This window comes from Chrysemys picta, chromosome 21, assembly GCF_011386835.1.
Source record: "Chrysemys picta bellii isolate R12L10 chromosome 21, ASM1138683v2, whole genome shotgun sequence".
NCBI classification, from domain to species: Eukaryota; Metazoa; Chordata; order Testudines; family Emydidae; genus Chrysemys; species Chrysemys picta.
Genome location: NC_088811.1, coordinates 9,443,418 through 9,458,881, shown reverse-complemented (window position 1 = coordinate 9,458,881; position 15,464 = coordinate 9,443,418). Strand labels below are relative to the sequence as shown.

General features: G+C 56.2%; 1 protein-coding gene across 1 annotated transcript in view; it reads right to left on the bottom strand.

The window, feature by feature from the left end:
- Window positions 1-214: 214 nt before the first annotated feature.
- The window catches only part of NOC2L (NOC2 like nucleolar associated transcriptional repressor), an 82,830-nt gene continuing 67,580 nt past the window's right edge, over window positions 215-15,464 (bottom strand). Inside the window, exons 18-19 of the mRNA XM_008167264.4 lie at window positions 3,164-3,283; window positions 215-671 (exon numbers count right to left, since the gene is read on the bottom strand). Coding sequence (XP_008165486.2) covers window positions 511-671; window positions 3,164-3,283 — 281 coding nt within the window. The 3' untranslated portion in view covers window positions 215-510. The remainder of the gene's footprint in view (window positions 672-3,163; window positions 3,284-15,464) is intronic.

Below are 15,464 nucleotides of genomic sequence, written 5' to 3'. Positions count from 1 at the left end.
GGACACGGCTCTCAGCTGCTTTCCAGGGACCGGGAAGCTACAAAGACACACATGGCAAGCAACCTGTGCCCAGCTTGGCAGAGTGCCCAGCCCATGGGCGAGTGGCCCCGTGGGCGGCTGACCACATGGGCAGAGGAGCCTGTCCCTCCAGGGACTGGTTTCTTTGGGCTCCAGCAGGCTGGCGCTGAACCCTGCATTATTTAAGGCACTGGAGTTTAATGAGGGCTTTTTATTACCTTTGCTGAGCAGTTTTACTGGTCCTGATGTGACCACACATTTCACCGCATTCCCACTAACGTAACTCTGGTGGAAAAGGTCCAGGCAGCGTCTCTGCTGCATCAGTGAGAAATTCTGTCCCGCTAGGGCTGCCCATCCCATGCTGCTCCTACCTCCTCCTTCGGGGCTCCCCCTTGGCCTAGTTCCCATCACGACCAGCTTCGATTGTCGGCGAGGGCACACGCTTGCCCTCCTAGGCGCAGAGGGAGGGAGCCCAGAGCATTTGCGGAGTCGTCAGTCACCGGCTAGGTCGTCGAAGTAATTGTCATCAAGGTCCTCCACGATGTCCTCCTCCCCTTGGGCCAGCAGCTTGAGGTCGGCCGAGGACAGCCGCCTGGCATAGGCCAGCTGCTTCTGGGTCCCCTCCGAGGTGGAGGGCCCCTCCTCAGCTCCCCCTGCGGGCAGAAAGAGCAAAGAGGTGTAAATCCCATGCTGCTATCAGGAGGAGGGCGACCCATCGCTAATTAACATGCGGGTGCCGCTGCTTCTCCCAGAGAGCAGGAGGGAGAGCACTGCGGGGCTTCCGGAGCAGCGCCTGCTCCAGTCCAGGCTGTGTGTGTGTGAAAGGCAGCGTTCGAAGCAGGGAGGGGAGAGGGAGCGAAGCAGAGCTCCTAAGAGACCCTGAGCCCTCTCCTCCCAGCTCCCCTTAATCCAGCCGCTTTTCCCTCTATTGCTGATCTCAACTGGGGGTTGCAAGGGTTAGAGCTGCAGAGGCTCTGGACCCCAGCTGGAAAACGAACCCCGGTCTGAGCCCCTGGTCCCTTTGAAGGTATTCGTGAGCTCCATGCAAAGCAGAGCTAATTTCCACGGGCTGGGCAGGCTACATTCAGCTTCCTCCCAGTACATCCCCAGGGATCCCCCCCCGAACCAGGGCTGTCTCGGTGCCTGGTTCCTGGGCTGTGCTGGCACAGCACCGCCCCAAGATCAGCGCCGACGCCATATGGCCACAGACACCTGCATACGGCAGAGCTCGAGGAAAGCTGGGTCTTATGCCCAGGGTGGAACAGGAGTCAGCTACCAGGGCGCTGCCAGTAAAACCCACTGGCCTGGCAGGAGACGCTCCAGTCCCCGCGTGCCACGCTGGACGTTACTGCTCATTAGCACTTCTGGCTGGTGCCTTGGAAACACCAGCGCGCCAGAGACGTGGAACTGCCTCCCCCAGGAGTCGGGTGAGCGCCCGATTTCTTCTCATTCCAGAACCCTGGGGGCCCTGGACTGCCTGACAGCAAGAGCTAACGCTAAAAACCAAAACCAAACCCGAGAGAGAAAGCACAAGTGACCTCCCAGCCTCTCTCCACCCTCCGAGAGGGACAAACCTCAGCTGAAGCGATCGGACTGTCACAGCCAGGAGCGCTGGGGTCTGACTGCCGCCAGGAACCAGGCAGCTGCGGGAGAGCCCAGCAAAGCAGGCACCGGAGGCTTTCCTAAACTGCCCTTCGCTGCTCATTTGCATGCGGCCCAGCTGGGGCCAGAACACGACCCTGCAGCGGGAGCCGGACCCGCCTGGGCGCTGTGCTCTGGGAGACAGGACAGTGGCGCGAGGATTCGTTTGGGGCACAGCACCATAGTGCGGGGCCCCCGTCCCAGCCCAGCTCTTCCAAATGCTCCTGCGGCCCGAGGGGACGGGCCCCAAAGGCCTGGGGAAAGTTCCCGCTGGGACACTCTAGTGCTCTGCGCCAGTCAGCTGGGGGGCCCCTCGCCCCCCCCAACATGCCAGCCAGGTGGGGCAGGGGAAAGAGCACTCCCAGAGCAGACAGGAAAATGTTCCCAAGCATCTTTGCCTTTGCAGCATTGTCCCGTCATGGATCTAATGCCCATCTAATCTGGGCACTGGCACTGGGGTGCGTGTGCCAAGCCTCAGCCATCTGCCATGCAGAATCAGACACGGTCTGGGCAATGCTTTGGCTTAGACGCCCCCTAGCTAGCAAAAAAAAAAAAAAAAAACCAACCCTGCCAGTCCCAGGAGAACTGCAGCCACTTCCCACCAGTGCCCGTAACACGTGGGTTTGGGCATGGCGGTGCTGGCTTACAGATGGCAACAAACCGGGCTAAGGTGCCAGCAGGCGTGACAGGCCCTGGCAGGCTCGGCCTTGCTCTGCCAGCTGAGCGGCAGGAGTGACATGGGTAACGCTGCCAGAAGAGAGCCGCTGAGCAGATGCCATGGGAGCAGAGCGACGGGGGGCTCTGGGCCTGAGCAAGACAAGCGACTGGCTGTGTGTCAGGTTCTCGCTGGCCCCTGGTGACCCGGCTCACGGTGGGCAGATTGGGTCTCGTAAGCAGTACAGCTGGTAATAAACTGCTGCTTCCTCACTGGGGCCAGCCCTCTCGCCCGCACGCATCCTCCTCTGGGCACCAGCGGCTAATGGGGACGCACCATCGGGACACACGCTAGGAGCGATCGCGGCCCGGATGCAGCACTGGTCCGTGCACGCAACCATCTCATCTCGCCACGGCTGCCACATGTGCCGGGTGTCTCCACTACAATGCCACCGCCCCGGCGGCTTGGGTCAGCCGCTTCCCACCCCACGGGAGAGAACCGGTAGCCAGGGGGTTAAGCAGAAAGGAAAAGCATCACCAATGCTCTGCGCAGGTGAAGTGTTATGTGCTCGCTGCCCGTGTGGGGAGTGGGGCTGTGCGAAGTTCCTTTGAGCCTCTCTGCAGGCGGCCCCTGAAAGGAGATGAAAGGGACCAGCAGCCTGTTCATCCCTGAACCGCAGGCGCGAGAGCCCTTCCCATGCCCCCTGCCTGGAGCCGGGTGCCTCACACAAGGGGGTTCGTTGCCTTTCTCAGCGAGCTCCCAAAAACCAGGCTGCAGGACGGGCTTGAAACCTATAGACCCGTCCACATTTCCCTTTCCTTTCCCCACTCCTCCTCCCGGGCTGCTCACCGTCTGAGTCACTAGCTTCCTCTTCCTCCCCGATGTCATACTCGCCCTCTTCGTCGTCATCCTCGCTGCTCACGTCCGGGCTCCCCGCAGATCCCTGCGCTTTCTTGGCCTTTGATTTTCCTGCAATTCATTTAGTTTTTGGATTACACAAACATCCCTGCTGAGGTCCCTCGGGCAGCGGGAACCGTCAGGGAATCCGGGCCGTGTGCAACCTCTCTGGGGGTGATGGGGCAGACGGGGAAGTGACAGGGACTGTACCAGATGGTATGAGCGGCTGCACTGGAGAGGCCAGAGTGAGGAAGCCGAGTGCAGAGCTGAACGCCTACCATTGTACAGACTCCCACACAGCTGCAAGGGGAAGGGGCAGGGAGTTCTCTCTGGGGCCAGGTCTGATTACTGTTAGGTATTCAGGTAGCGCACAGTGGCCCTGCCCGGCAGCCTCCAAGAGACCAGAGCTCCCGCTGGGGATGGGGAGACAGGGAGGAACGCCCAGCAGGAAGAAATGGCCCCGACAGCGATGAACGAGAGGGAGAAAACTGGGAAGCACAAGGAGGTGCTAAACCCTGAAATAGCGTCTCATTCCCCTAAGCACCTGCGATCTGTGCGTCCTGGGGGGCGGGCACCCTCTGCAAATGGGAAAAGCATCAGACCTTAGTTCCTGGCACTGTCGTATAGCCCCCAACACCAGCCATCAACCTCCCACTAAACCCAGTGATTTACAGCCCCTCCGCCCCAGGCCGCCAGAGGAACCGTGTCTCCGCGTGCCGTGGGACTCCATCTGGCAACCCTGCTGTGCACCGTTCTTCTGGCCGTGCTCGCAGCCCCCCAGCGCCAGCCGCTGACCGGAGCTACTCACTCAGCTGCATCCAGAGAAGTTGGATGCGAGTGCTTCCTGCCGCCCTCTCCCCCTCAACCGGGCTGCCTCCGGCCTCCATTCATTAGGCTCGCTGGGTACCGAGACAATCCGACTGCGTCCTGTCGCCAGGCACTCCCCGTCGGGGGTAGGCCAGGCAGAAGATGGATAGCCACGCTCCCCACCACACGAGATAATATTGATGGGCACCTGAGAAGCCTATCTTGGCCCACACAGGACAAGGTAGGAACAAAAGCTCACGCCCATTCATCACAGAGCGGGAGCGAAAGGAGCTGTCAGCGCTGGTTAGCGGCTCCAAGCGCTCATCCGATAGAGACCAGAGGAGCCAGCCCAGCTGTGAGCAGAACTGAATACCAGGCCTTTGATTGATTTCCCCACTTTTAGGTGCCGGGCTCAGGGCCTGAAAGGGCACTGGCCAAAAAACCCTTCCCCGCCGGCTCCTTTGCAACAAAAGGATTTCAGAAGTCGGGCTGCCGTTTCCCCAGCCGGGCTGCCTGCGCGCCTCCTATTAGCGTACGTCCACGCTGGAGCTGGGAGCGCGAGGAGACAGCCCCGTGCTACCTGCCATCCCGGCTACATTTTTACATCAAGTGCGCTAGCTCCGGTATGTCCACCCAAGCCAGAAGTTACCGCTCCAGCGCCATGGGTAAACAGACCCCGCGTCTGTCTAGAGCGCCCTCGTTCCATGGCTCAAAACATCAACTGTTCAATCATTCCTGAGGGCGGGGGGATCAGCACAGGGACGACCCAACTTGAATACTGGGCTGGGTCATAACCTCACAACACAGCCCCCGCCGGGGGCAGCGCACGTCTCCTGGAGCAAGGTCCAAACCAAGCTTTCATCAGTCACCATCTGGTCCCTCTTGTGCCTTAGGGCAGGGAAATCATCTGTGCCTGTCCTGGAGGTACAGACCGTGCATGGGGGGGAACAGTGGCCAGGAGGCAGAAGGTGGAATCAAGGCTCAACCCAACTCCATCCAGTCAGAAGGGTGATCTGCCGGCGAGGGGGAGGCCAGAGCCTCTTCGCCTTTGGGAAGCTGAACGGGGCAGCAAGCACCAGTGTCGCGCCCGGATGCTGCGTGCCAGCACGTCCCTCTACCAGCACAAAGCTTGCATAAAACGGGAGCAGCAGTGCCTGCAGTCCTCAGCGCCGGGAGCTCCCCCTGCCTCCAGGAGTCCCTGCTGACTCGACTTGGAGATATTAGCCTGACTTTTAATACAATTTGGTCAGCAAGCGGGCACTGTAAAGTCTGCATTAATCACTTTAATGATGAAGCTATTACTGGTGCGGGGGAGGGGGGGCGCGCGGCGGAGCTCAGACAGGATGGGAAATCCGCCAGCACTCCCGGGAGGTTGCAGCCATTCTAAAGAGTTGCCCGGCTTGGCTGCCAAACTAGCTGGTTGCAAAACGCATGTGGTTAAACAAAACCGATCACCCGGCAGAGGCTGAACAAGGTGCCAAAAGGGCCTGGCAGTCGAGCGGCGGGGTGTGAATCGTTAATGCACCCCCGGTTCAGGAACGGATTTTCAACCTCATGCTTCAAGCCCATCTCTAGCTCTCAGAGATGAGAATGAGACTTCATATGGGGGTCGGGGGAGCAGATTAGCCCATAACTCCCTACTGCTGGGCTCTTCCTCTGAAACATCTGGGACTGGCCGGCGTCAGAGAGGGGAGCCTGGACTAACTGGATCATGGGTCTGATGCAGTGTGACAATTCTCCCGTTTCCATCACCCTTAGTCCAATGGAGCAGCTTGGTTCCCAGCCATGTCATGCAACGAGCACAAAGCTCCCCTTTCAGTCTACGTGCTGAGTTACACACCCCGAAGGGCCCTCTATTGCACCACTGAGCTCCGGCTCACCAGGAGAGATCGTCTGCAAGATCCTTTCGTGCTGGGGCGACGTGAAACGAAGAACACACACAGGGTGGGGGGGGACGGAGAAAAGCTGGCCTCAAACAAAGAAATGAAAGAAGATGTTCCACCCATTATCAAGGGATAAATCCCTCTGCAGCAGCTGGAGATAACTTTGCCTCCAACACACGTTTCTGATTAAGGGGCCAGAGCTGCATTACGCATAACTTCATTTTAAAACAAGTCCGTGTCTGTCTCCATACATGTCTCCTTTCCATAGCGCTCCCCGTCCCAGGATATCCAAAGCCCTCTCTGCACACTAGTGAACTCAGCCTTTCGAGCGCTCTGGGAAGGCAGGGGAGCGCTACCACTCCCATTCTACACATGGGGAAACTGAGGCACAACAGAGGGAAGTGGCCCAATTTATGCTGTACCCATCGCCATGGTGTCAAGCCTCCTCCTTAGCTTGTGCTGCTATCAGGGAGGCCAACGAGCACCCAGCACCTTGCAGGACTGGACGAGAAGGGCCCAGTGCATCTCTCACTGACTTTGGAGTTTTGGGTGCTCAATGCAGGTGGCCCCCGGGGAGATGCTCAAGGGCACACGGGAAGTGTCTGGAAGGGAGAGGTGGAGGACCCAGATGGCCAGAGATCACCTGGATGGCTATACTGAACCAGACGTGTTCTCCCATGCACATGGGCCACTCCCCAGTGTGATAGCCAGACATGCCTGGGAAGAGGGAATTGCCAAAGCCAGGATTCCCTCCCCTCACTCAGCAACCCAAGCTCCCACCTTGGCTCTCACGCCCAGCACCTGGAGAAGCGATCAGGCAAAGCGAGAGTGGCGTGGCTGGGAGGAGAAGCAACTGATGTGTGAGTTGGAGGAATAAAATCCACCCTTCTCAGCCTGCAAGCCTGATGCAAATGCTTAGGCTGCCGCACACGTGTGTGTATGGGGGGGACACGACTCAGACCTGTGCAGGAGACCGGCGCCAGGCAAACCTCGCAGTGGGATGTAAGTGGTGACAGATGATGGCCATCATGGCGGCTGATACATCGGGGTTCAAACTGGGGACCTCCGGCGCTAGAAGCATACACCGCTACAGCCGGAGCCACAGCTCTGTAGCTGCATCGCTACCAAACTAGTATCCCCTGCGGATCAGCACAGAGCGGGGACGCGTAACACACACTCACCGCTGGGGGAGAGACAGACCCCGTGCAGCCCCTCTCCACGGGGCTCCGCAGGGCTCCCAGACATGCTTGCTAGCCCTGACTCTATTGCTTTCCCTGATCTGCCATAAAGCAGGGAGATGGGAGTGCCCCCTCCCCACACTCTGGGGATGGAGGTGTTTATCAAACGCACAATTGCATTCTGCTTCCCTGTGCCCCGTCTTCCCTCACCCGCCCGCTCCCACGCTCTCATTGGCTGCAAGGCTCCTTTACCAGGGACCCCATGGCCGGGATTCTCAAACGGGACGGAGGGAGCCAAACCCCAATGACGGGTGGGAGCTGGTTGTCTCACCCCCTTAGACCAGCCCAGAGACATGGCACTAATAGAGGCCCCAATCCTGTGATCAGCTCCACTGGGGTGTGTCTCTGCAGAACCCCCAAAGGGGTCTGCCCGAGCAGCAGTCACTGCAGAATTGGGACCATCGCCTGTATCCGATACACAGCATTCTTCTGGAACAGCGTCTCATCAAGCAAAGTCAAAACGAAAACCCAAGCGGAGAGAGAGAGAGAGAGATATCGAAGCCAAGAGGGATCAGGCAAGCAGCTTTGAGGAGGACATTTATGATAATCATCTATTATTATATAATCTATTCCCCCGCCTCTACCCAGCAACACTTGGGGTGACTCTAATTACCCGATAAAAGGAATAATCCCTCTTCTTACCCCCCACCCCATAGAACACCCTGCCTATTGATCGCTTGGCTAATCCTGCATGCAGAGGAACACGCCAGGAAATCTGCCAGCTCGAAGGGCCACGGTTATTCCTTTAACAAATGAAAACATCTGGACCACCTCCTCCCCCCTCCGCACTGATGTAATATGCTTACGTGACTGATAAACGAAGAAACCTGCTCAAGTTCATTAGAGGCAGACCACCGCCTAATGTGGACAGATTGCTCATTACGGCCCGGCCCGGAGAGAGAATGCAGCCACGCTCCCTTCTCGCCATTAATTGCCTCATGACGAGGCAATCCAGCTCCTCTCCCCGAGCCATTAATAATTTCCAGGAGCAGCCGTCTTCCCTCCCAGAGAGCCGTCAGCTGGTAAATGAGAGGAATGCGTGCCACTGCCGCCCCCCGCCCTAGACAGACCATCGATCAAATCCATGCGCCCCCTCCATCCTCGCCCTCTGAAAACCAGTGTGGTTCTGGGAGTGCTCAACCCACCCCCTTCCCTACCAGACCTTTCACGGCACCCGGTGGCCCCTCTCCAGCCTGCCTTCCTCAGCAAGCACTGGTCCACCTCGCCCATGTATCAGCCACCTTTCCTGCACCTCGGGCATTGTTCCAGCCCTGCACAAGCTAGCAGGCAGTTGTACCACCACGGCTTAAACCAAAAGGGGAGGAAAGGGAGGCTCTTCCCTTTCATGCAGATGTTTTAACTGGTTAAAAACCAATATCAGAAGCTCCCTCTACATCCCACGCTCACCCCACCCCAAACATCCAGCCGTACCTGCTGCATGCACTGACGCTTGCCCGGCAACTTGCCTCACCAGGTTCAAATCAGGCACGAAGCAGAGAGATTTGCTGCTAGGGAAATCACAACAGAAGGAGTGTTTGGTGGTGGTTTGATTTTATTGGGGGGGGGGGGGTAGCATAAACTAAGTCTGTTAGATTCCCAGGCAAACAAATCAAAAACGTCACGTGTTTCCCTATGCAAAGATCGACCAGCAATTGATCTCACTGTGATTCAGAGCCCAGGGCCATTCAACCTCCATCACCTTCCTCTGGGCCTTCTGCTGCAAAGAAACCCAACTCCAGGGTGGAGGTGAGCAAGAGCTGAACCTGATTTTACAGCCCCTGAGTGGCCTGACAGGAAGGAAAGGAAAGACCGGAAGGAAGGGATGGGGGAGAGACTCATTAGGGTTGTGAAACTGAGGCACAGGGAAGGAGGATGGCAAACATTCAACAAGACAGGTGACGAGAGCGCTCAGCACCCTGTGAGACTGGACCCTACATTCAGGCCTCGTGTTTTATGCCTATAGTTAAGCGTAGGCACATACGCTCCCCCTCTCCAACACACACGTACAGGCAGGTCTCTATCGTCTCGGATCTTACATAAAATCCGGGGGGGGGGGAGGAGTTTGACACGATCCCCCAGCTGCAGAAAGTTGCTGGGCTCCCCCATGCTCTACTTGTAATCAACAGGGTTCCGGAAGCGAGTGTTGATGGAAGCGAATTCCTGGCTAAAAACGAGACAAGACCAATCTTTTGGGATTGGCTCTGGAGTAATTTTAGAGAGCTGTTGTATCTGAATAGGCAAAAAGATAACACGCTGAACGATCCCATAGCCAGACTGTTCCACACACATCATGCTGCCATATTGATATGCAACACACAACACAAACCAGAGCCGTATCCCTACGTGACACTGTGAGAGAAACCCAAACAGGGTTTGATCAGCTGCAGTATCCAAAACTTATCACATTACAGACAGCGCAATGCCATTTCAGCCTACTTAAATATGCCTCATCGCTCACTTGCCCCGTATGTATCTAATTTGGGGGAATGACTTTATACAGGAACACAAGAATAGCCACACCCGATCAGACCAGTGAGCTATCTGGGCCAGCACCAGATGCTTCAGAGAAAGGCGCATGAAACCCTGCAATGGACAATTTGAAGCAGCCTGGCCCACAGAGATTTTGCTTCCTGACCCATAGAAGCCCTGAAGCATAAGGGTGATTCTAGCACATTCTATATGACTGTAGCATCTAGGTATTTATATCGTACGCTTCACCATGGCTACTCAACCCATGTCATCTTTATACATACACTTTGTACGTACATTGTATCACATACACAATGGGTATGTATGTGTATAATGTACATACATCTCACACATACACACAGCTGTGTATGTTTTTTATGCACAATACATAGTTACACTCTCACTCTACAATTAATCATTTGCTATGGTAAGAAGTATTTTCGCAGAGGCAGCCAAGGGCGTGAACACATGTTTACAGCAAAAACAATCAATTCCTCATTATTTTATGGCGGACCCTAAAGAAAATCACCAATAATTGATGCAATTAAGCATCTCCTGCACCTGCAATCCCTCCCTCCCCCAAACGCTGTTTGCTGCTCTACAGTATGTACAGCCGGTGCGGCGGGTACATAAAAGCAATGCCGGCAGAGCAGAGCGAGCTCGTCCTGAAATCACTGGAAAGGTTTAGCATCGTCCCTAAGTCTTTATGAAGCTGCATGTAACCCTGCCTGGAACATACACACAGCGGCAGCGCGGCCCTATCACTCTAACTAAAGAGAAGCAACTGCCAAGACTCAGGGAGACGAGCAACATGAAAGAGAAACAAAAGCAGCAGAGACCATAGAAACTGGGTGCAGGACCCCCCCCCCCCCGAGCGCCCTCCCCTTTTTTAGTTTTAAATATAGCTCCTTCTCCCTGTCGACAGCCTGGGTTTTCACCCTACTAAATGGAGCCCTCGTGTGGCTGCACACACCGTAACATCTGGAATGATACGGGCAAGTGGCCCCTCTCTCTCCTCTGAAGCACACGCTGCTTCCTATGGAAGGGGGCTGGGATAGCTCAGTGGTTTGAGCATTGGCCTGCTAAACCCAGGGTTGTGAGTTCAATCCTTGCAGGGGGCCATTTAGGGATCTAGGGCAAAAAATTGGTCCTGCTAGTGAAGGCAGGGGACTGGACTTGATGACCTTTCAAGGTCCCTTCCAGCTCTATGAGATAGGTATATCTCCATCTCTCTCTCTCTCTCTATATATATATATATAAGAGCCATGTCCCTCTAAGACCCCCCCCCATATACGAGCTGCTTCTGCCCGTAAGGGGGCTGCTCCATTTCACCCCTCCCCAGCCTGTTCTGCACCCTCTCCTGGATACTCCGTCCCCTGCAGGAGCCTTTCCCTCTGTACGGACCTGTCACACATCCCCCCATGGTATAGAGCTGCCGCTTCACCCCGTAGGGACCCACCCAATCTTGTTCTGCTCCATGTCACAGAGCAGCCTCGTCCCCACAAAGAGCCCCCCCCTCCTATTCTGCACCCTCAATGTTGCTCTCCCAAATCTATTCATAAGGGGGAGCAACACCCCCTCCCCCTGCCTACTGGACCTCTCCTGCCTCCCCACAGGGTGGGGACACGTCACCCAGGGACCCCCCCCCCCCAGGAGGATTCCAGGGATAACAGCTCCAGCAGATGTTCTGCTGCTGCTTCCACACCCCGGGGGGGGGGGGGGGGGGGAGAAGGACAGTTCCCACCTGGGAGCAGAGCCGAGCCAAGCGCTGCTCAAGCTGCTGACAGCTGCTCTGTGCAGCACAGCCTGGGCCAGGAAGCAGCAAATCCCCGACCCCTCCCCGGTGCAGCTGGAGAAGAAGGGGGTGCGCCCCCCCCAGGGTGGGGGCAGGCGGCGGGATATAACCCCCGGGGGGCAGCTGGAGAAGAAGGGGGGTGCGCCCCCCCCAGGGTGGGGGCAGGCGGCGGGATATAACCCCTGGGGGGCAGCTGGAGAAGAAGGGGGTGCGCCCCCCCCCAGGGTGGGGGCAGGCGGCGGGATATAACCCCCGGGGGGCAACTGGAGAAGAAGGGGGTTGCGCCCCCAGGGTGGGGGCAGGAGGTGGTACATGTTCCAGCTGGAGGACAGTGGGGGTGCAGCCCCCTGCACCAAGACCAGAGCAGAGACTGGGGTGCACCCCCACAATCCTGCCAGCACGTCAGCTCGTACGTTGCTCCCCTGCAGCTGCCCCTCCACGAGCCTGGGCGAACAGGGAAGCTCAGGGCACTGGGCACCTCCCCCTTTCCAGCCGTTTGGGGTGAGACAGCCTCCCCCTCGGGCCAGCTGAGCTCCTACTATAAGCCAGGCGGGAGGGGGAGGGCACGGCTTCCCTCCCCTGACCCCAATAAACCACACGGCTGCCAGAGAAAGGAACCATACCCACCCTCCTAGCAGGACTGACTGCAGCCTGCCTTTCTGCCCATGCTCCCGCACGGCTTGGATACAGCCGACCCTAAATACCCAGCAAGCTGTCCAGCTCCGCTCCCCTCCTTCCCGGCACTTCAGGGGGTGGCAGGCTGCCCCACCCACAACCCAGCCCAATTTCATGCCGGGCTCTGCACGGTGGCTGTCCCCGCACACTTGCCCGAGGCCTGGCAAACGGAGCTCTCGCGTGTCCCAGTGCCGGGGCACTGCCTAAACACGGTTATTCCTACAGGAACACGGGAGCCAGACGACAGTGAATCCAGCCAGTACCCCTGCAGCTGGACCGTGGGCGGCTGGGGTGTGGATAGGGGAGTGCAAGCAATGGGGAATTGTGTTTGGTGGTGAGAGGTTTGGGGGATGTTTGTTCAGTTGCTGTTGTGGCTGTTTGGGGGATTTTAACTGAATTGCCCAGAGCAGTTTAGATGGGTGCTGCTTATCCTGTGATCAACTGACAAACCCATGGAGACAGAGCGCCACACCCTGCAGGGAACAGCGCCCAGGGAGGTGTAACATCAGCTGCGCTGTACAATCATGAATGCCTGGCAAAAGCCTCGCTCTTCAGGGTCCACCTGCCTCCTGAACCGGCAGCTTTGGGGCACGCAGGGGCCCCAATCCTGCAAACACGTATTTGCTTAACCCAGCTCAGGGGCGCACTCCTACCGAGTGCCAGTCCAGGCCGTAACGGTAAGCAGCACGCGGGAGCATGCTGCGCTGGGGCTCACCCCCGGACTGCCAGGTCATTAAGGAAGCAGTGGAAATAAGTGGTTGCTGTCATCAAAGCAGCCATGTCCTCTCCCCTACCTCAGCCTAGAAGTGGGGAACGCTAATAAGACACACAACATGGATTTTGTGGCTGTGCATGTGAAGTTATTCATTTGCTACGCTAATTAGCCACGCTTCTCCTTTTGCAATTAATTGCTTTCTGATTACAGGGCCTGGGAATGAGAGCGAGAGGCTGGTATTTTGCTATACTTTTCCCCTGCTACTTCCTGGACTAGATTGTCCTTTACTGTTCATTTTGCATCTTAAGCCTTCTTCAAAGCGAGTGAACTGTTTGCACTGGGACAGACCTCTCCAATAACCTGCTCTCCTATGCCCCAACCGCCCTGACATTTGTTAGACATTAGTTAACAAGCGAGGTAGTTTAGTTAGTTGTAGTTAACCCCAGGAATCTTGCTGTTCTCCATGCTAACCTATTCCAGGGAGATTATAGTCACTGTAAACCCTAATGAGCACTTAACTACAGCAATATTTAATTAAAAAAAAGGTGGGGGAGAGAGGGGCTTTGAACAGCAGCTAATTAACAGAAAATTGCTAATTTCCTAGCTATTAACGGCTGATTTTCCACTGGCTGAATGCAGGCTGGGATCTGTCTGGGCAAAACTGAACCACAAATGGAAAGATGATGATGCTGTCAACAGGGAAGGGGGTTCCCATGCCAAACACCTCGTCTCTGGCTAGGAATGGGAAGCATTTCTATTCTAATCCAGCTCTTTGCATCTCACTAGTGAGCCACAGACATGCTGAGCCAGTTGCCAATGCTGCTACGGTCAATTAAGGAAAAAAAGAGGGTGGGTGAGGGAAGGCTCTCTTCTGCTCACAGTACAACCAGGGGGACCACCAGATCAGACCAGACCCAAGGTCCATCTCGCCCAGTATCCTGTCTCTGACACTGACCAGCACCAGATACTTCAGAGAAAGGTGCAAGAACCCCACAGTTGGCCACTGCAGGGTAAAAGCTCCCCCAATGAAGTCTTGCCCTAATCCCTAATAGTTAAGAGGCTGGTTAAAACCCTGAAACGTGGTTTTATCTCCTCTCAGTATTACTTTCTTAGCATTAACTATAACCCTGGATGTTTTTGTTATTTATATAAAGGTCCAGGCTTGGTAAGTTCTTGGCCTCAGCGACATCCTGTGGCAATGAGTTCCGCAGTCCTATTATATGCTGTTTGAAAAACCATTTCCTTAGATCAGTTTTTAAATGTGCTACTTTTCAGTTTCCTTGCTCTCCTGTTCTGAGACAGACATGAGCGATTAAGTCTGGGTTGAAATTTTCAAAGCACAACGAATGAAAGATGTGTCTCTACATCACCTCGACCACTTTGAAAATTCCACCCCAGGCGTATGCCAAGCCAGGAGGGTCGTGCTCCTCTCTGGCCAGCCAAAACCGTAACTTGATATCAACCAGCCAATACAAACGTCAATGGCGTTCTGCTTGTTAGCACAGAGTCTAATAAAAGGCCGAGGCTGGTGCACGGCTGGTAAGATGTGGGAACACTGCTGCTATTAGGAAGGGACAGGCCCTGCCCTGCGACTGTGGCCCAGGCCGCTCGGGGGTGTACGCAAGCCCCAGTACTGCTGGGGACGCCTGCTGAGGGTGTTGGTTCACTGGAGGAGACTTTAAGGGCAGTCACTTCTTAGCCGTTCTGCCCGGGCACCTGCTCTTACCTCAGAAATAAAGAGCAGGGCAAGACTGTTGCAGTAAGGAGGCAGCTAACGCTCTCTCACTGCCTCCGCCAAGCGCTGCCCAGGTGGAAGCTGGCAGTGTTTGCACTCCCCGGCGCGCAGCAGACCCCTTCATTGGGCCACTGCCTCCTGCTGCTCCCTAGACTGGCCCCACATTATGCAGGACTCGGTGCTTTTCCCTATGCCCCACCGCCCGGGGAACACAGCAGGCTGGGCCAGGAACTCTGGCTGACAGGCCAGACTTGCATTTGAGGGCCCTGGTGGATCTGCGCAGAGATTTCAGCCTGGGCAGTCACTCCTGTTCATCTTCTGAGGGAGGATGACTGGTGTCTAAAGGGCTTTGAAACGTGTCAGGACAACAGCTCATTTCACATCGCCAGCCTGCCACGGTCTATCAGGCTTCCCCCGCCACTCTCCACAGGGAAGCGTGCCGCCGGGCTTCACAGGCTCAACCATGCGTCCTATGCTCCTCTCCCAAGATACCCACCTCAGCCCCCACAGCTCTGCAGCGGAGTGTGGTTCACTTTGGGCGGGGGTCTATGTTGATCTCAGAGCCATCTCCTCTACCCTGTGCAGCACACTGTACCATGTAAAGCTTTGCATTCATCCGGGTTTTCTGGTGCGCAGATAAGTGGCCAGAGCAAAAGCAGGAGTGGTTGGTAGAGGTGGCCAGAACCAGGAGATGAAGGGATGGCCGTATAGTGTATATCTCCAATCATCAGACATTGATCTTGCCTCTTTCATGTGAGCATCTCAAATCACTTTATAGAAATATTGAAAATAAGTCTCAGGGTTAAGTGACCTTTCCAATGATGCACGGTGGTGGGAGAGTCAGGATTAGAACCCAGGAGTCCTGGACTCCCACTCCCCAGTCCCTCAATTACACATATTATTGACCCTTTGGAAACTACCGAGACTTTCTCATAA